The sequence below is a fragment of the Pelodiscus sinensis genome, chromosome 7 (assembly GCF_052426305.1).
Source record: "Pelodiscus sinensis isolate ZL-2025 chromosome 7, ASM5242630v1, whole genome shotgun sequence".
Classification (NCBI taxonomy): domain Eukaryota; kingdom Metazoa; phylum Chordata; order Testudines; family Trionychidae; genus Pelodiscus; species Pelodiscus sinensis.
Window position 1 is genome coordinate 50,585,100 of NC_143058.1, and position 19,049 is coordinate 50,604,148.

At 39.6% G+C, this 19,049-nt stretch overlaps 1 protein-coding gene across 1 annotated transcript; it reads right to left on the reverse strand.

Moving 5' to 3' along the window:
* Positions 1 to 5,321: 5,321 nt before the first annotated feature.
* Positions 5,322 to 9,526, reverse strand: NEUROD1 (neuronal differentiation 1). Its single transcript, XM_006121695.5, has 2 exons — positions 9,384 to 9,526; positions 5,322 to 8,000 (listed from the first exon to the last, which is right to left on the reverse strand). Exon 2 carries the CDS (start codon positions 7,988 to 7,990, stop codon positions 6,917 to 6,919), a length of 1,074 nt encoding a protein of 357 aa, XP_006121757.1. The 5' UTR covers positions 7,991 to 8,000; positions 9,384 to 9,526; the 3' UTR covers positions 5,322 to 6,916.
* Between the last annotated feature and the right edge of the window lie 9,523 nt (positions 9,527 to 19,049).

The following is a 19,049-nucleotide window of genomic DNA, read 5'->3' on the forward strand; positions in this document are numbered from 1 at the left end:
TTGTGATAGCAGAGTGAAATTGAAAACTGCTGGTTGCTGTACTGTATCATAGGATAAGGCAGATTAATTTCTGGAGCAGCCTGGATTTAGAAATTGAAGACACACCACTGGTTTGCACATTTTTGCACATCACCTCTTTACACATTTTTCTGGCTATGATCATTGTTCTCTACAATACCAGGCCTAGTGTGTAAAGTTCACACTGCACCATAGGTTTTTAAAACTGGAGCATCAAGATTGTTTTGTATCTGCCCTCCATGTATTTTTACTCTAGAGAAGAACCTAAACTTTAAATTGGTTAGTGTACCTACAGTTTTCAATATTATTTCAACCCAACTAAGCCACTTTATTTTTTCTGCCTTGATTTTAAATCAGAACTTTCAAATATTGGCTTCAGTTTTTTCTAAAATTCTAAAAGTGATATAGCCACAGGTGAAATACTATTGAGCACACTAAAAGCAGAGACCTTTTCTGTGGGTGAGCTATTTCTTGCTTGTCTGTTGTTAATTTATATTAAAACACGTTTTTTTAATGTTTCCTATCAGAGGAAAGCTAGATAGAGGAAAAAGGTGGGGTGAAGAGAGAAAGAGAATGAAAGACAAGAAAGCTTGACACTGTGAAGGATAAAATAAATTTGAAAAAAGGCAAAGAAAGAAATGGCTGCAAAGAGTAGAACAAGAAGAAATGGGAAAGATTGCACAGGTACAAGAAACAACTGGAAGGTGGCAGCAGCACGAGGCAAAATAATTTTGAAAAGTGAGAGAGTTGCAAGATCACTGCAAAAGAAAAAGAAGTAATATGGACTCATGGGTTCAAGAGATATATTTCTTCCTTGCATTAAGTTTGACATGTTATTTTAAATACAATAATGCTATATTCAGAATTCTGTGTTTTGCCCTGCTCTAACCACACAAGTTGCTAGGAATGGTGGGTCACAATGGCTTAAACTTTATTTTATATTACATGGGATTAAATCTGTGATACAAACTGGTTCTAGCCAGGAAATTGCAAATCAGGACTGATATGCTACGCTTAACACACCCCATAGGCAAAATAAATACATACAAGAAATGCTTAACGAGCAGTGTCAGCCTTAATTTTCTATCACCTCGTATCTGACAGTTTGTTAAACACATATTTTAATTATTTAAAAACACTTATGTACACTTTTATACAGAACAATTCTAATGTAGTTCTCCACCTCATCATTTCAAGACACATTAGCGTATTTTAAACTTTTTGTAATATAGGTCTGCTGGGTAAATAATGTAGTTACACCATTTTAAAATGTGTATTTTAACGCATCCTTTTTAGGGGCTAAAAACTAAACATATTCCTATTTTTGTTTAAACAACAACAAACATGAAGACCAAATTCTGCAATTCTTTTCCAGTACTTTGTCATGCAAAATTCTGATAGCCACTATGGCAGATCTGACTTTCTCCTGAATAAAGAATGAGTAAGGACTGCATAAATAAGATAAGCAGCATTTGATTCCATAATTATTTTAATTGTTTGGTAGGCTTTCTCATGGCACATATGAACTGTCCTATCAAAAATGCCCTTCTTTTAAAAATTTAATATTTGAGGCACTTCATATCCTTATTTTTAGAACAGCGAAAGCAATATTCAGGCAAGGTTTTCACTAAGTCTAACTTATTTTACATTAAAATTGTGTTGGATGATTGAAACACTTTTTAAATTAAAAAGCTTTGTTTTAATATCTGGTATACTTACGTCAAAACTGATCTTAGAATGATATTCATTGCCTGTTATTTAGCCTCCAAGATCACACATTACTATCATTTGTTGGTTTACTCAACTGCTGAAACAGCAGCTCCTGAATAAAGTAATTCTTTATATATATTTTAACCAAATTAAGAGGCCAGTCCTGTTTCCAGTGGATTCAATGAGCTAAATTCTGCTTTTCTTATTCAGACAGCTACATTGAAATCACCGAGCTAGGGTCTGAAATCCTTACTCAGGAGTAATTCTCACTGAAATCAATGAGGTAAGTATTGAGTAAAATCTGAGGATCCAATTATAGTCCTTCACCCATATATCACCTTTCCCAACTATAACAGAAGGACTCAAGATCAATGGGAGATGGGGATGTGGAAAGAGTGGTCAGACTGTGAATACTATTGGCACATCAGCCCTAAGAAAAATATGGCAGAAAGACTATTCTACTAAGCTCCCTCCAAGGTGGCAGACTCTTTTTCCGTGTTGTTTCTTGGACAGCTCCCAACTGCAAAAGCACCAAACATTCTGCTCTAAGAGAACTACACTGCAGAGGGGTTTTTTTTGAAAAATGGCCATTTTTCAGAAAAAAAACTTCACTTATGTCCACATTGCAATCATTTTCTTTCGCAAAAAAATCGAAAGAACAGTGGGTTTTTCCTGACTTTGGTAAATTTCTTTCTATGAGGAAGAAGCCTTTTTCCAAAAGAGCTCTTTCGGAAAAAGGTGTGTGTGGACGGGGAAGAGGGAGTACTTTCGAAAGAAGAGGAAAGAGGAAAAAGCACAGAGGCCCTGGTGGCCACTCTGTCCAAGTAATCACAGCTTAAATGCGAGGTAATATCCATTTAGTACGGATGCTATCTTTCAAAACAGAAGATTACTTTTTTCCCCAGAAGATTTCTTCCAGAAAAGCTTCTTCTGAAAGAAGCCTGTAGTCTAAACCTTGCCTGAGATACAGAAAGGGCCACCAGTGTGCAAAGCTGGAATGAAAGCACAGGGCCTCTGAGCAGATGCTTCCAAATTCCCGCTGATTACCTGAGATCTATATGGGCTTGAGAATCAGCCTTTTAATTTACTCCATATAAGGATGGAGGGTAAATTAAAACTTGCTGACATCTGTGAGAACTGTGCAGGTACTTCCTTCCCTTTAAACACCATCTGGTGGAATACAATCAGATCCTGAAGAAGGTATGATTTCCAGTAAGAAAATAAATATGCCACCATAAGAAATGGTAGCATGAAAAGATAACTCAAAATATATTGGTCTTGCTTCAGGGTGGTGATGGGAGTGGAAAAACCCTAATAGAAACAATAAAATGCACCACAAAAAGTGTAAAAAGAAGAATCTGCTAAAATATGTAATCAATTTTCTTTACTAGTTTGTTCTACTATTAGTTCTTTTGAAATACTGTAGTAAAAATATTCAGAAAGCATACTTAGATGTTTAAAGTAAATGACGTTAGCTAGAGAAATTGAATTTTGTTAATAATGGTGAATAAGCAAAGGTAATTGAAAAGGTTTCTTGTAGTTTAGAAATACCTTCCAAATGGTCATTAAACATTTAAGCAACTAAATTTGCAGAATATGTTCCTGACATTGGCACTGGTTCTGTGGTATTTCTCTCATCACATGGAAATACTGTGTGTTGTGCAGAGTGCATTCATGCATAAATAATATAATTTTCATAAATTAAAACCTCCCCTGCAGAAGGAACATCTGTGCCTTCCTTTGAATAAAAGATGGTGGTATGTGAGTTGCCCCTTGACTGACTAGAAGAATCTTTATGTTTAAGAAGAAGGCATATAACCAAAATGCATGCAAGCCTAGGTCAGATTTTTTAATTTGTCTTAGAAATTGACATTCAGGTTTTATTTCCTTAGCTCAATATATTTCTGAATAACCACTTTGCTGTTTGGAAAGGGATAATGGAGTACTTTAAAAATGGAAAGTTGATCTCTAAAGATTATAGTGATGGTTTCTAGACTGCAGAGGAACACTTTATTCAGCTAAAGCCAAATAAAATTGAGCTGCTGCAAAGTGAATCAACTAACCTCCTAATTAGCTTTCAGTGTGTTTGTTTTAGGCCAAAAACTGGGAACAAACATATTCCAAAGAGAAATATGGTTAGGTTTTTTGATTTTTGTTTTTACCATAAAGCACCTTTTGAAATAGGAGATTAATAATATATTTAGACCTGCAAGTTCCACTCATGGGTGCGTCTACACAGCAACCTAAACTCAAAATAAGATACGCAATTTGCGCTACTCAAATTGCATATCTGATTTCAAAACCATTTTGAAATAGCTCATTTTAAAATTTGGTACATCTACACAGTGCCAGATGTCAAATAACATGCTATATCAAGCCATCCCTTATCCCTTGTGCAATGAGATTTCCCAGGATGGTGAAAAAACACACCCATTATTTTGAAAAATATTCTGAAATAATGGGTGGCTAGTGTAGACGCAGGGTAGCTATTTCCGGATACCTGCGGTATCCGGAAATAACCGTGCAGTGTAGACGTACCCATTCAGAAGAAAGTCTTTTCATTTGGGATTCATTTTAAGACAGTTTATAAAGTATCTCCCACTTGTGATGAAAGATTTCATAACATGTGTTTCACTTAAAAGGTCAGACATTTCATTTGTACCAGTCTAGGATAGATCTTTTGATAATTTCATTTCTAGATGGTTCCTCTTCTTCATTAGATTATTCAGGTGGCTCTTGTACAATGTGGGTCTGTAGGTTTCTACAGCCCCAGAAGGCCCATTGAAGGTTAAGAGTTAAGGGACCACTTCTTTCATGTCAGAAAAGAATGGGAACAGTGCCTGGTGAATTGATAGCCTCAGAATCATGGCCTTGGGTAGAAAAAAACTATACAGTTTTTAACTAGAAGATTGAAGACACTTTGTGGGAGAAGGGAGAGAATGTTGCCAAAATATTATTCTCCAGATACTACATCCTTAGCCACTACCTCTGGGACAGAGACGAGCGCCAAGACCTTTCAGAGTACAGTAAACAATTAGCCCTAGCGATATCTAACTTGGGGCCAAGCTAAGGATGAACCTTTCCAATGGCTCAAGAGAGGTTCAGCCACAAGAGAGGAGCCAATCGTAGGCTAGTGCCTGCTGCCAAGAAAAGACTCTGGCAGAGAAACACATTCTAATGAAAACATATTTGGACCATAAATGGTCATTTATTCTCCTGGTGTGGGCAAACAGTTTTCAGGAACTTGCTTTGTATGTACCACTTAGGAAATCCTTAATGAGTCAGAATTAATCCTTTAATGACTGGTTTGCTTTAAGAACGTTAGTGATTGCTGAATCCCTTTCTATTTGAAAATAATGCTAAAATATATACTTTTCCTCAGTGCTCTCAATGAGCACCAGGAAAATCTGCCAGTATTAAAAATCAAGAGACAATGAAGAAATCAAGATATATCCTGAAGTTTAAAGAAATCCACTCCAACTCTCAGCCTGCTGTGTTGTGACAAAGGATTAAAAAATCGAGAGTAGAGGTTATTTTGCAAGTTCTTGGTAGCCCATACTTTGAAACACTTTTATTTCTTGTTTCATGTGAAGGGTCACATCAGTCACAAGGAGTCACAAGTGTCAAAACAGCAACCTGCAGTTGAAAACACAAATTCAGTCATCTTATTATTATTGTCCCCCCCATTTCTATTTACATCCTTTGAAATTAAAGTTAAATAAACCAGCAATACAAAATAGTATAGTTTTACAATAAACAAAACAAAAATAAAAACAAAGAATCCAGGGATTTATTTCTGAGTCCGTTTTATTCTACAAATAATAATTGTTGCACCTTTCATGAGCTATCAAAATAAAACAATAATCCCATAGGAATTGCGTACACTAAGAAAAAATCACATATAAAGAGAAATGCAACATTCGATCAAATGTCCAATACTATATTGTTGCAAATGAATGGATGTTTCTAAAATCCCAATGTGCATTACATCATAATATACAGGATTACAAACAAAATTACAGTACAGCTTGATTCCAGTTCAACCAGCATTACATTTCAGACAGCACTTATTCTGGACTGCATTGTACATGCAATAGCTATTGTTCTAATTACGGATTAAATGGTTTGAATTTGTTTTATACTACTGTAACTAATTGACTACAATAGGTATATAGCCCAACATTATAACCTGATTAGTTTTAGGCTGCAATTCATATATGAATATGTGACAAACCACTGATTGTGTGGATATTTATAAAATCATGCATTTATATTGTCTGCAAACATTAATATTTTCAAGTTCTCTTCAAAATTACGGAATGCAAAGGGGTTCAAAGACTAAAAAGAAACAGTGCAAATTGTATGTGATAGTCAAGCAGCTTTTGATTTCAAAAGGGTGTTGGCATTTGCTTATAACGTTTATATACAAGTTTGTGCAAGTAATGTGTTGAATTGATATGTTTTAATAGAAAATAAGTATTTCATTCTTCTATCCTCTCAAGAACTAGGGATCTGGTTCTTATTGTAAGGGAGAAAATAATTTCATGGGAAAGAAATTGCCAGGACTGTGCATTTTGTTAACGATTTGAAAAGAAATAAGTGCTAAGGCAACATAACTTTTCTAAGCACTTTTCTGCTGGTTTAAATTAGTTAAATTATTTTGTATAAATTAGATATAATTCTACTTTTCCAATATGTATAAAAATTGATGAAGCTGCATGGTTTAAAATAGGAAATCCACATTATAAAAAGTCATTAAAAATTCTGTACAAAATCACAACAAAATAATTCAGCATGGGAAAGGTAACAAGTAGTAAAACGTTGGTTGAAAAATATAGATTTATATATATTTTGTAATTGGCCCATTACTAGTTTAAAAATTGCATAGATCCTAATTATTGCTTGTGATTTTGTTATCCCGATCAGATAATTAATACGATCTGAATACTCCGACACCACGTTTACAGTGTAGAGCTATTAGAAAATAATACAGAAGGTGGACAGGAACTTTGCATCCCTGTGTCACCTAAAGGCAGAAACGACAATAAATACATATATCACGTGAATCGTGGAGTATTTGCACTTCGCAGCAGTGGTACCCAAAGGGCTGCCCTTTGTAAACAAGACAGTCACTGTACGCACAGTCGATTTGTTTCCTTGTGTCGCGACGCTGATGCGCCTTGAAGGGTTAATCGTGAAAGATGGCATTGAGCTGGGCACTCATGACTCGCTCGTGATGGGAATGGCTCTCATAGGGCAGAATGTTGTCTATGGGGATCTCACAGCGAGAGGCAGAGCCGGCGAAGATTGATCCGTGGCCTGCGGCTCCTGCCAGGGTAGCTGCGGGATAGTGCATGGTAAAGGCATAATTTTTATCAAACTCGTTGGAAGGTTCGTGTTTGAAAGAGAAGTTCCCATTGATGCTGAGGGGCGGGCTGAGGGGTCCGTCAAAGGAAGGGCTGGTGCAATCAGTGAGGGTGCTTTCAAAAAATGGCTCCAGAGCAGCTCCAAACGAGTGCGGAGGCTTCACGTGGAAGATATGGGAGCTGTCCATGGTGCCATAGGGCGGACTGGGAAGCCCCGGGGACTGATAGGCGTAAGGGTGCACTGGGAAGGAAGCACTTGCCGGCTGCATATGGGGCGGCATGTCTTGGTTCTGCTCAGGGAGGAAAGTCCTGGGGTTGAGCTGGAGGCAGCCGGCTACTAAGTTGGTAGTGGGTTGGGACAAGCCCTTGCACAGGGTCTGGACAAATGAGACCAGGTCTGGGCTCTTGCCGGAGCGCAGGATCTCGGAAAGTGCCCAGATGTAGTTCTTGGCCAAGCGCAGGGTCTCGATCTTGGAAAGCTTTTGCGTCTTGGAGTAACAGGGCACCACCTTGCGTAGGTTGTCCAGAGCCGCGTTCAGCCCGTGCATGCGGTTCCGCTCCCGGGCATTAGCCTTCATGCGCCTTAACTTGAACCTTTCCATGCGCGCTTTCGTCATCTTCTTCTTCTTGGGACCCCGTCTTTTGGGCTTTTGATCGTCGTCTTCTTCCTCTTCCTCTTCTTCCTCATCTTCCTCTAAGTCGTCGTCTTCATCCTCCTCCTCTCCGTTCCTCAGCGAGTCCTCTTCGGTCTCCGCGTGCATGGCTTCGAGATCCTCCTCTTTCTTGTCCACCTCGTGTTCCTCGTCCTGCGAGCTGAGGCACTCATCGGTCCAGCTCGGCGGACCCTGGGGCTGGGGCTCCCCCATCAGCCCGCTCTCGCTGTACGATTTGGTCATGTCTGAAGTCCTGTATTTAGAAGGTGATAAAAAAGAGAAGAACCATCTTCAACAGAAGAAACACAACTCTCCTCCCTGAGCACTCCTCTCTTCCCAAAAGTGTGTGCGCGTGTGAAACCCCCCTAATATGCAATGCACAGTGTACACCCAGACTTGATGAGTGCGCACTCTGTACAAAGGCGCTATGTTTTCCCCGAATAAGGAATTACATTTTTAATTGTGCCTGCGCTTCTCCTCTATAATTCGATTTAGTCATGTCCCAATGCCATTATGTCACTTGCTGATATTAGCGGGGAATATAAATAGATTATGCAGAAGAAGATATGATTGGTACAATGGGAGTACGTGAAGCATTTCTGTGGACGCTTGCAGATTCTACGGGGGAAAGTTGTAAACAAAGATACTCAGTAATCCCAGGTTTTATTCATTTTCTTGCCCTCCTTTTCTTCCCACCGAGGCGGGAAGCTATTCCCCAGAATAACTGCATTTCCTCTCTTGTACTAGAGCCAGAATGCAATCTCCAGAACGGTTCAGAGCCAAGCCAGGCTCAGCTCCCCAGATGGGGGATCAGGTGTGACACTTTCTCTAAAAACCTGTTCGCTGGAAAACTACTTGTTCCTTTCCTTTCAGGAGTCTCACGGTTCTGCCGAGCTTGGTCACAAAAAGATGCAAACAAGCACAATTCGCAGAACTGCAGCGTTCGGTTCTGGCGAAGACTCCGCTAATGTGAATACAATGAGGACTTCAGCGCGACAATCGAATTAGTGCTTCGCTGCGAGCGGCTTCTGAAGCCTTTGGTGTCTCCGACACTGTAACAGGTAGCAGCTCTTGCAGTTCCTACTCTTTCCTCTCTCCTCTCCAGACTCTTCACCGCTTACCTAACGGAGCTCTCAGCCCGATTTACACTATAGAAGCTTTACCATAAAGTGTGCAGCCTTTCTCCCAACGTTTTCTCCCAACAGCCCTCTGTGCTTATGAGAAATAATAGCCTTCTCATTCAAATCTTTTGGCCATCAAGTCCATTCTATAATAAACTCCCCGTATGCTCTCCATTCCCTCCAAATGAGTGGTACATTACAAAATAGGCAGAAAACGATGATATTCAGATCAAATTTATACTGGGGATTGAGGAATACCAATTAAATATGTGAAAAAGTTAATTAGGGCTTTTTAAATGTTGCTTCCCAGGCTCCCATAATCCCAACCTGTGGAGATAATGTCTGAGAATGAAACACACTGAGATATACTGGGCCATTAAACTTTTTCCACTGTAGACAGATTTTAAAAACCTCGACATTATAAACCCACAAATTATATATCTCCTACTAGATACCACTGCAGGAATCTTCATTGAAATTCTGTTTCAGAGGAGGGAATCAGGGGTTATAATTACCTTCTTTTTTAGCGTGTCCTTTGCAGTGATGGTCTCATAACCCTGTTACTCCTGGAGAGCTCTCCTGTGTGAGGGTGTTTTCTCTTTTTTCTAGGGGCTGGGTGCAGGACGCGCAGGTTATATAGCCGGGCCAGTGATGCTAAAGGAGAGGGAGGGGGATAGAGGAGGTCTAGGCGCTTCATGGTTATAAACTATAGCGCCTGCGCCCCTGGTGCTGCCTGCTAAACCCCACCTCCCTCCTCTTTCCCTCCTCCCTCAGCTTTCCCCGGCACGCGCCATATGGTCGTCCACGTCAAGCAAAGGGTCTGGGCTTCTCACGTGACCTGCCCATTTGTATTCAGCGGAGCTCTCGATTCCATCCCTTTGTGGCCAAAAGAAAGTGGCCATCTGTCGCCAGTGAGAGACTCTGCGGACCTGTTTGTACCCGCAGGAAAGATTAACCCTTTCGCCTCTGGGAGGAGGCGCACTTTCCTGGCGCTGCTGTTGTTGCTTTGGGGTTTGCGTCTTTTATTATTATTATTATTATTATTTAAGAGAAGAAATTTCCAGTTGTGTTGGTTAGCAAGAGGGACGGGGAACAGATCCACTGAGGTTTCCGCATGTACATTTCTTCTTTTCACGGTAATTGTTGCTGTCTCCTAGCTTAGCTCTAACCCCCACGTCTCCCCCCTACCCCAAGAGTAGGCGTTTGCAATTTTTCCACTTGTCCAGTGTGAAGGCACCTTTTAGCACTTTCCTATCTTAGCGTATTTGTTTTCCTTACTGGAAGAAGAGGCAGTCTGAACACACAGCTGAGTAACGTTGAAAGATCTTTTAGATATGAAATATCAATCATTGCAATGACACACTGATGGAAACAACTCAAAAGATTGACTTGCAGAAGGACCAGAAATTCCTCTTAGGCACTTTTCATCCAGTTTAGTGCGCCTGTTCACACCCCACAGGGACTCACAAAAACAAACACATGTATTAATGCTATATTTCACTACCGAAGTATTATTGCCTTCTGTTATCATCTATGCCTATATACCTTTTTACCTATATAAAAGGCCATGGGCCAGGTCGAGTGTGTCCATTTCCTTGAAAAGTATTACAGTCTCCTTTATTTGTGTCATGAATCAGGCTTTGCACGTTTAAAAGGAGTTTAACTTTGTCAGCAGAAAATGAAAATATTTTAAAAGATGTAAGTAAAGTAAATATGATACCTAGGGACTAGTGAGAGTTTCTGTTAATACTTTACCAGAATGGTGTTTGCTTTATTGGTTATTTGGGGAGGAATGACAAGCTGTTTAGTTATAGTTTGAAAGCAACATTAGGTGCCTTCTCCTCACTATTCAGTAGCTCACGTGCAAATCTGTAATGTGTAGTGAAAACAAGAGCAGCGTTCTGTGTTCTACTATTCAGACCCCTTTATTAATGCGTCCACCTTACCAGCGGGCTAAGATGGACACATTGTTAACATGCATATATCTTTACATTGAAATTACCACCCCGGAGAAGTAATTAAGGTGTTCTGCGTCGATGGTGGTGTCTAGTCTTGAAGGCTGGTAATCTTAATAGAATCGGAGCGCTCTTCCCATGGTTTGGAGTTAGTGATGCATACTTTCCTCCCATTTCTGCTCTAAATTAATCAACTTATTTAAAATCAATTGTCAACGCTGTATTTTAAAAGGCCATTTATAGGCAATTGTTCCAAAGGCTTTAAACAAGATCTCTTGAGTTCGCAAACATTGGCAAGTTTGATTGGGAAGCATTTTAACGAGGAAGGATCCTGGCTTGCATGGTTAACAAGTGGAGCTTTATTAGTGGTACACATTATCCAAGGATTTAATCACTAAAGGGAAAGAAAGAAAATAATCTGTTTTGGCGTCGTGTAGCTTTAAATGGGAAACCAATAACTCTGCCTTTCAAGAACAGATTTGAAAAGTGGGTTTTTGTTATGGTTATTTAAAACAACATTTTAACACACTGATGACTCTACCTACTCTTCATGCTTATTATAGGTAAACATAAAACAACACAATAAGACTTTTTGTCTTGACTATAGCGATCTGTGAAGGACATCTGCCCATAATCTATTTTCTGTGTGCAGATTGTTTCAAGATCAACATTAGTAATGTGTAATAAATATGTATCTGGTATTTCATACCGGACAATGCTAATTATTTTAAGGATGATTAAGGGACCCAGTTTGGACCTGGTCACGTTTCTGTTTTAAATAATTCTCATATTACATAAGCCCGTGTTCGCCTAGTGTGGAAAGGTGGTGCGTCTTTTGCACATTTGCAAATACAATCTCAAATAGCCGTTCGGCCAACCTGTTCTGTGGGAAACAACGCGGCAATAGAACTGTCTGCTTCCTAATCTGAAGTCTTTTCCTTTGCATTACTTGTCTCCAGTTTTCATCGTTCTTATTTTGAGGCAGAAATATTCTCGGATCCACAGAATGTTGAAGGATTTTTTTGGTTTAGGAGTTGTTGCTTTTGCCATTGTACTTTTAGGTCCATTTGGACGATTGGACTGGAGAAATAATCAAACTGGATGCATTCTCGTCTACTTTCAACCTGTTAATATAATGCAAATTATACTTCTGTCCTCTTTAGATGGACTAGTTTTTAACGTCTCGGGTGAGGTTAGGGAAAGCTAGGTATAGTTTTTATTTGGCTTCTGAAATATTTTAAATTGTATTGTGATCTTGTTCTTCAACATTAAAATTTACAACTTCGAGATAAACTAGACAGGAGATCAAAACATAGACTCAGGATTAGGTTAAAAGCCCAATAAGAAACCGTAGAAAACTGTAGTCAGGTGAGGTTTGCAATGAGCAACAGACATATTTTACACACATATCTACCTTAATATTTTATATTTTCCCGGGTTACATGGGAAAACTGAGTCCCCCAGTTCGTCAAAACTAGGCAACGATAATTGGGGTCTGATATGGAAGGCTGGCTGCTTCTGACTGCTAAATTAGGGGCAGGAGACAAGTAGGACGGGGAGGATCTGAAGACTGCAGGTACAGAATGTGTTTTTTTGGTGCAGTTGGACAGGGATTGAGGCCAACAGGCAGACTAATCGGAGAATCAGGGAGCTTTCTCTCCATTGTAGATAGTTTCACATTCACCCTGGCTGCCACTCACTCCCTGGTTCAGTCTGCCCCTCCGCTATTCTTATCTTGTCCTCGCTCCCATCCATTCTGCTTTATTCTTTAACTTGTTTGCTTCTTAAGTCTTGTTACAGACTAACTCGGCTGCCCCTCTGCTTTTGTTGCTTCTGACTCTCGTTTTGCCTTAAATGAGTCTCTAGGATTCCGATCTCTCTTCTCTTCTCGCAATCTCTATGTTTGATCACGTTTAAGTGTCTCCTCCCCCCCCCCCCGACTTTCAGCCTCCTTCCCCATCTGGCTTCTCTTCCTCTCTCCAATTCGGACTCGCTGGCTTGATTGCTTCATCTCTCCCCCCCCGCCACGACCCGGGCTTGGAGCTCCGGTCGCCAGAGCGGCACGCGAACCGCACGCGTTGTCAACAAAAGCCCCTTTCATGGCTCACTGCTCCCATGCAACGTCCCAAATCTGCTCCCCTCTGCTGCCCGTTTGCAGCTCATCTGCTGGCGCCTGCTCCTGGGCTGACGGTTACTTCGGCAGCAGGAGCAGAAGGAAAAATCACCGGCTGAGGGCACGCAATGGGGGTGGCGGGGGGCGGGGGGAGGCAGGGCAGAGGGTAGTCTGGCTGGGGAAACAATAGGGCAGGACTGGACTTCTGAGTCCTGCAATGCTCGTCTGCTTGCTTCTTTGCACGGCTGTGATTTCCCCCAAGGAGGTACCTTTCTTTCCTTAAAAACCAAAAACGGTTTCCCATTTCTGAACCTCAGCTGAGCTACTAGGTTAACAGCTAACACAGAGCAGACAATCAAGGCGAAAGATTTACAGATTCGGTAACACTGGGGCTTTGTTTTAAAAAAAAAAACCCCCAGACAAATCAACTACAGTGTACCAGAGCAAATACTTTCGTAAATGCAGAGAAGTGTGTGTTGCTGATCTAGAAGAGGGGTAAGAAGGCATGGAAATGCTATTAAAATGCCTCGCAGTTGTCCAGAGTGAAAAATCCATCCCAAGTAAATCTCCTGGGTTTGCTGCATTATCTTAATTAAGATAATTGATTCATATTGCACCTGTGAGAACGAAGGAAAAAAGGACCCCCCCCCCCAAATAGCTTTAAGCTATTGGAGAGAGGAAGCCTTGCTTATAATTTAGTGAGTGATTTACTATATCAACAGCCTGGTTTGCCTGTCTGTCTTGTATTTGTTATTTACATTTTCTGCTTTCTTCCCAAACAATGAACACGATCAAACAAGGACAGAACATGAGGGTTAAAAAAAAAGTTGTCAATATAGAATCTCGCCATCCTCAGTCTTTGGTGGATGATGCCACGTACCGCTCATTAAAAAGATTTAGAGGGGCTTTGTATATTGGTTAGGAATTTGGAGGCATCCCCTGTTTGCAAAGGTCTCACACCTGTTTACAGTAGCCTTCGGAAACAGATTGCAGTCCGAATGGGAACGGAGAGCCAGGTAACAGACAAAGGACGATCTCCCAAGACAAGCGTTCAGTAGTAGGCTGGGATTTGTAATTGTTCCTCGAAAGTGAGCAAAACTGAAATAGTCCTTGTTAATTCACATTCTGGACAATTGTTTGGCCAACAAACTCGGAAGAGAGCAAATGGGGAGTAAATCAGCACCAAGGCCAGCTCCCTGGGTCAGTTACCGGATCCAGCCCGGGAAACTATACCTCACCCCTCCTCAGCCGTTTACTTTCTTAATGGCTTTCCTTCCTTGTTGTGCGTACACTTTTAAAGGGAGGCACAACTTTAATTCCCGGTTTCTGTTAAATGTCTGGTCCCCATCTTATTTCCTTCAAAAGGCTGCACATTAATAGAAGTGAAAATATTACACAAGTCAATCACAGTGCAAACTGTCCAAATCAAAATGACATTGTCGTATTTCTGGTTCAGATACAGCCCGTTTTATCTTGCATATCATTTAAATAGACCCATGGGTTTTAAAAATATACATGTATTGCTCACACTGGAATCTATTAATATCTTTTAGTATAGTGTTTTAGAATGTATTTAAGACTCTGCTAGAGATTAATACACATTCTAAATTCTTTTCTGGTAGGTTTTTGCCCCTAGGAGGAAATGTTTTAATTTAAATGGCCTATTTCTCACTTCCCCCTCCCTAGTTAAATGTGGTAGTTTTTTAATTTTATAAATGTAAACTTCTATTTAGTTAATGGAAAATACATCACGACCAAGGTTTAATTATCAGCTTGCTAAGCGATTCCTTTGGTCAAGTGCATATAATTATGAAATCACAATAGATTTAAAATATCATTCAACTTGATTAAAAATCTCCAAAACAAATCACAGAAGTGTGTGCCACTAAAACAAATATCTGGATGGCATTGTTAGACCAGCAACTGCCTGAGCTAGAGTTTAAGGACTGCCAATAGTCTGTGCTATTGGTGTCAAACCACCTCTATTATTAGGAACTAGGATTCTTATCAGACGGGATTTAGATGCTGTTGTAACTGGAAAATCTAATTATTTTTGATCCCAGCATTTACCCCCAGAGTCTCACCTTGTTTAAATAAAATGTTTTCTTTCCTCTTTAACAAATGCATTTCCATTTGAATTAAATATTGATAATTTGACCTTTTAGTTCCTTTAACTAATCAAAAGAAAAAAAATCCAAATGTAGATCCTAGTGCCTTGCCCTGGTGGGTCTTTCCGCTTGAATAGGCACTGAGATTAAATGAATCAAACTTCCTCTTTCATTGCACTCTCTTTGCACTAATTGCTTATGCAAAAATGCAGATTTGTATTAATTAGTAACTCTACTGATTAGTTTGGTGGTATTTTCACGTAATAAATCATGCTGCAGACACCATTTCTTGGCACATCCCCAGTAGTGGCTCAGGATGCAATAAGGTTTCCATATTAAATAATATCTTAGACTAAATCTACCTTTTCATTGCAGGTACACTGTGTACCACCTGCTATATGCACCTGCTACGGGAAATTGCTTTCTGTCCCCAGCAAGACTTGTTCCTTTCCTTAATGACGCACCTTCCTTTGTAGGGTGCATACTTTAAAAAGGGAATCAGGAATTAAAGCCTCAAATAATTAGATAAATGTGACCTTATTTTAACCTTTTCAAAATTATGCAGCTCAGTTTTTTAAAGGAGCAAAACTGTACTATAGGTAGAAGACATAAGACTTTCTTTCCCTTCCATCATCTGCATTTTGTGCTCTTCTACAGAGCCCATTACTAAACCCACCAAATCTCCCCCCCCCACATACACACTCATTATAAACTATACACATACATATATTTTTTCTGTTTCTCTCCCCTTCCTCCAGATTTGATGGGCTGGACTTTGGGTTATGCAATTGTTTCTAAGTATTTGTATTTCACTACAGCCTAGAGGCCCTAATAGAGAAGGGGCGGCATCCTGCTAAGCACCTGCTTACACATCATGACAGCTAGTTCCTACCCCATACCTACAGCCTATAAAACTATCTAGATTTTAGAGTGTATAGATATTATATGGAGAAAGATGCAGGTTTAATACAATAGACACATGTTACAGAAAGCTGTCACGTAATTTTTTAAATCATCATCCTACTTAATACATACACAGCTGATTTACTAGAACAGTCTTAGTCTTGTTTATGCACTACCCATGTGTATACTATACATGCACTATATTCTATACTGATACCACAGGTTCTACTTTCCTCTAATAATCACTGCAGCATTTTCACACAAATCACAGGAAACCCTGTACAGGAAGAAAGAAGAGCAAAAGGATCCAGTGGCCATAAATTGAGGGGAACAAGGGGACGACTTCCTCATAGGTGACACTTTCAGGAACAAATCCTTCTTCCTTTGCTCCTGGCTAGAGTCTCCCTGACTTCAATGGGACTGTTGCCACAAGTATTGCCTGCAAGGTCAGACCTTTGGCCCTAAGTCTAAGAGCTATAATGGGATGCAAGAGGAGCAAACACAGGTGCCAGCAGATTATCTAAAGCTCTGCTAAGATTAAAATGCTGCCTCAATATGAGTTATTACATATCCTCGAAATAGAAATCTTCTTAGTGTTGCCTTTACAGGAAATGCTTTTGTTTTCCATTCTTAAGAGATAATTATTGAAAATCTGAACACATTTATGCTACCCTTTCCATTCACTCACAATCTGAATGTTTGACTGAATTCTGAGCAAAAATAATAGCTCTGTTTGAGCTTCTCCCTCAAAAGGATTTTGAACCTGTTACCAAAACACTGTTCTGGTACATACAAGGTGATTCTAAATCACATTCAAAGTGTGGCTGTTGTAGATATGCATTGATAATAAAACAAAGAATGCTAAATCAATGATCCACTGGAATAGAAGAAAAGTACTTTTCAAAAAAGGCGTTTTACCTCATAAAATGAGGTTTACTGCTACCGAAAAAACTGCCGCATTCTTTTGATTTACTTTCGAAAGAATGCAGCTGCAGTCTAGATGCAGGTGAAATTTTTTCAAAAAAAGGCCACTTTTTTTTTAAAAAAAACCCTGTAGTCTAGACACAACCTAAGTGTCTTAACCAAGGAGCAGGTAACAAAATCAGTATAAAACATTTGAAAGATGTGGTATTAGGTGCACTTTATGTAACAAACAGCATAGGTAGTTGCTGCTCATTTCTTAAGTCATAACATGGATGTGGCTCTTCATGGAACTGATTTAAAGCCCACTGAAGTCAACAGACTCCCATAGACTTTAATGAACTTTGAATCAGGCCCCGTATCCTGGTTTTGTCTAGCCCATGAAAAAAGAGAAGTCAGTTATCTTTGGTATCATCAACACCGTCCATTTTCTAAGATCCTACATATTGCTCATGTGGGTTCTGATATGCGTGTGGATGATCATTGTTTACCTTAGCCCAGCTCTCAAAGAAATCCAAGTAAAAGGCCATACAGCCCTAAATGGTATTATTTTTTTGAGTAAAGCCTTCAATGATTTGGTACCAATATTAAGAGGTAGTTCCAGAAGCAAGTTCTGTCTAGCATTCTCTGGAAGTCTTGCTCCAGGAAGGTGCCTAGCCTAAGAGCTAGAGGGCACTGGGGGAGCCAGGAGATGATGATGAACCACAGTACTGCCATATATTTGTCTTTGTGCCTCCTTGAGATTCTGAGGATTTACCTGGGGAGATCCAACAGGCTTGGGAGTGCTCCACACTTTGTGATGAATCCTAGCTTCCTGCAGCCTGACAGAAAATTGGACGCAATAGCTCAAGGGAGTTCCTCAGACAAATCCTCCCCTCTGGCTTTAGTGGCTTTTCCATGGGGAGTATGGATTTCTCCTAGGGTATGTCTACACAGCACACTAAACTTGAGATAAGATATGCAATTTGTGCTATGAAAATTGCATATCTTATTTTGAATCTATTTCAAAATAGCTTATTTTGAAATTTGGCACGTCTACACAGTGCCAAATTTAGAAATAACATGCTATTTTGAGACATCCCTTAACCCTCATGGAATGAGGATTACCAGGATGCCGAAATGGTGTACCCATTATTTTGAAAATATTTCAAACTACTAGGTGGCTTGTGTAGATTCAGGGTAGCTATTTTGAGATTCCTCCGGTATCCCAAAATAGCCATGCAGTGTAGATGTACCCTTACTGGTTTCAGTAGCTGGAACAATGGGTAGTATGATTGGGCATGTGTAAATGTAACAGTAAATGTACCATCATATACAAAAGTACCAGGTCTTGGGCTTTTATTATCTGTCAGTCCTTTCTCTATATTTTTTCACTAGCTTGCTTCTTTTCTATTGTGAGTATGGCCATACTCACAAAATTTCTTCTGAGTTGACAGCTATTACTAGTTTTATTGCTATTTACTATTTTTAGTATAAATGTGACACTTCTCCTTTGTATTCTGTTTAACATCCTTCTCTGTCTTAGTTTTCTCCCCTTCTCCCTTTTCTGGTTCTCTGCTAGTTCTTTCTTTCCCCAGCATCTCTCTTTTCCCTGCCATATTTTCTTATATGAATGGTCTTAGTGCAGAATCTCCTTCTGCCATCTTTTTACGTAATGCCTCATTTCTCTTGTACTTGTGCCTCCAGTTTTGTGTTCTTGTGCTGTTTCTTCTTTATCCCTCACGTACTATTCACCATTTGTTATTTTCACCTCCATTCACTGGGGCAACACAAAGACAATACACTGCCAACTTTGTTCCAGGATTGGTTCCTGCACACAGCTTGCAAGGGATCAGTCACTGAGGTATAGATTCTCACTGATTTCAAGGAGAGTTGAATGTGTGTTAGAGATGGAACTGGGCCCACATATAATACAAGCATAAATATGCAGTAATTACTTACTGAAATATAAAATATTTAAAGACCAGTATCTACTGTCTCTTGGAAATTCCTGTCTGAGAAAACTTTGCATACCCTTCTAGTCAGAAATGAGAAAAATCATAAATAAGAAAATATATCTGTTAAACAAGACTAACAAGAGAATCCACAAATCTGTGTGTCTAATGAAATAATCAGCAAACCAGATCCATCTTTATTTTTAAACTATTAAAATATAATCTCAGCATGAACAAAACATAATTC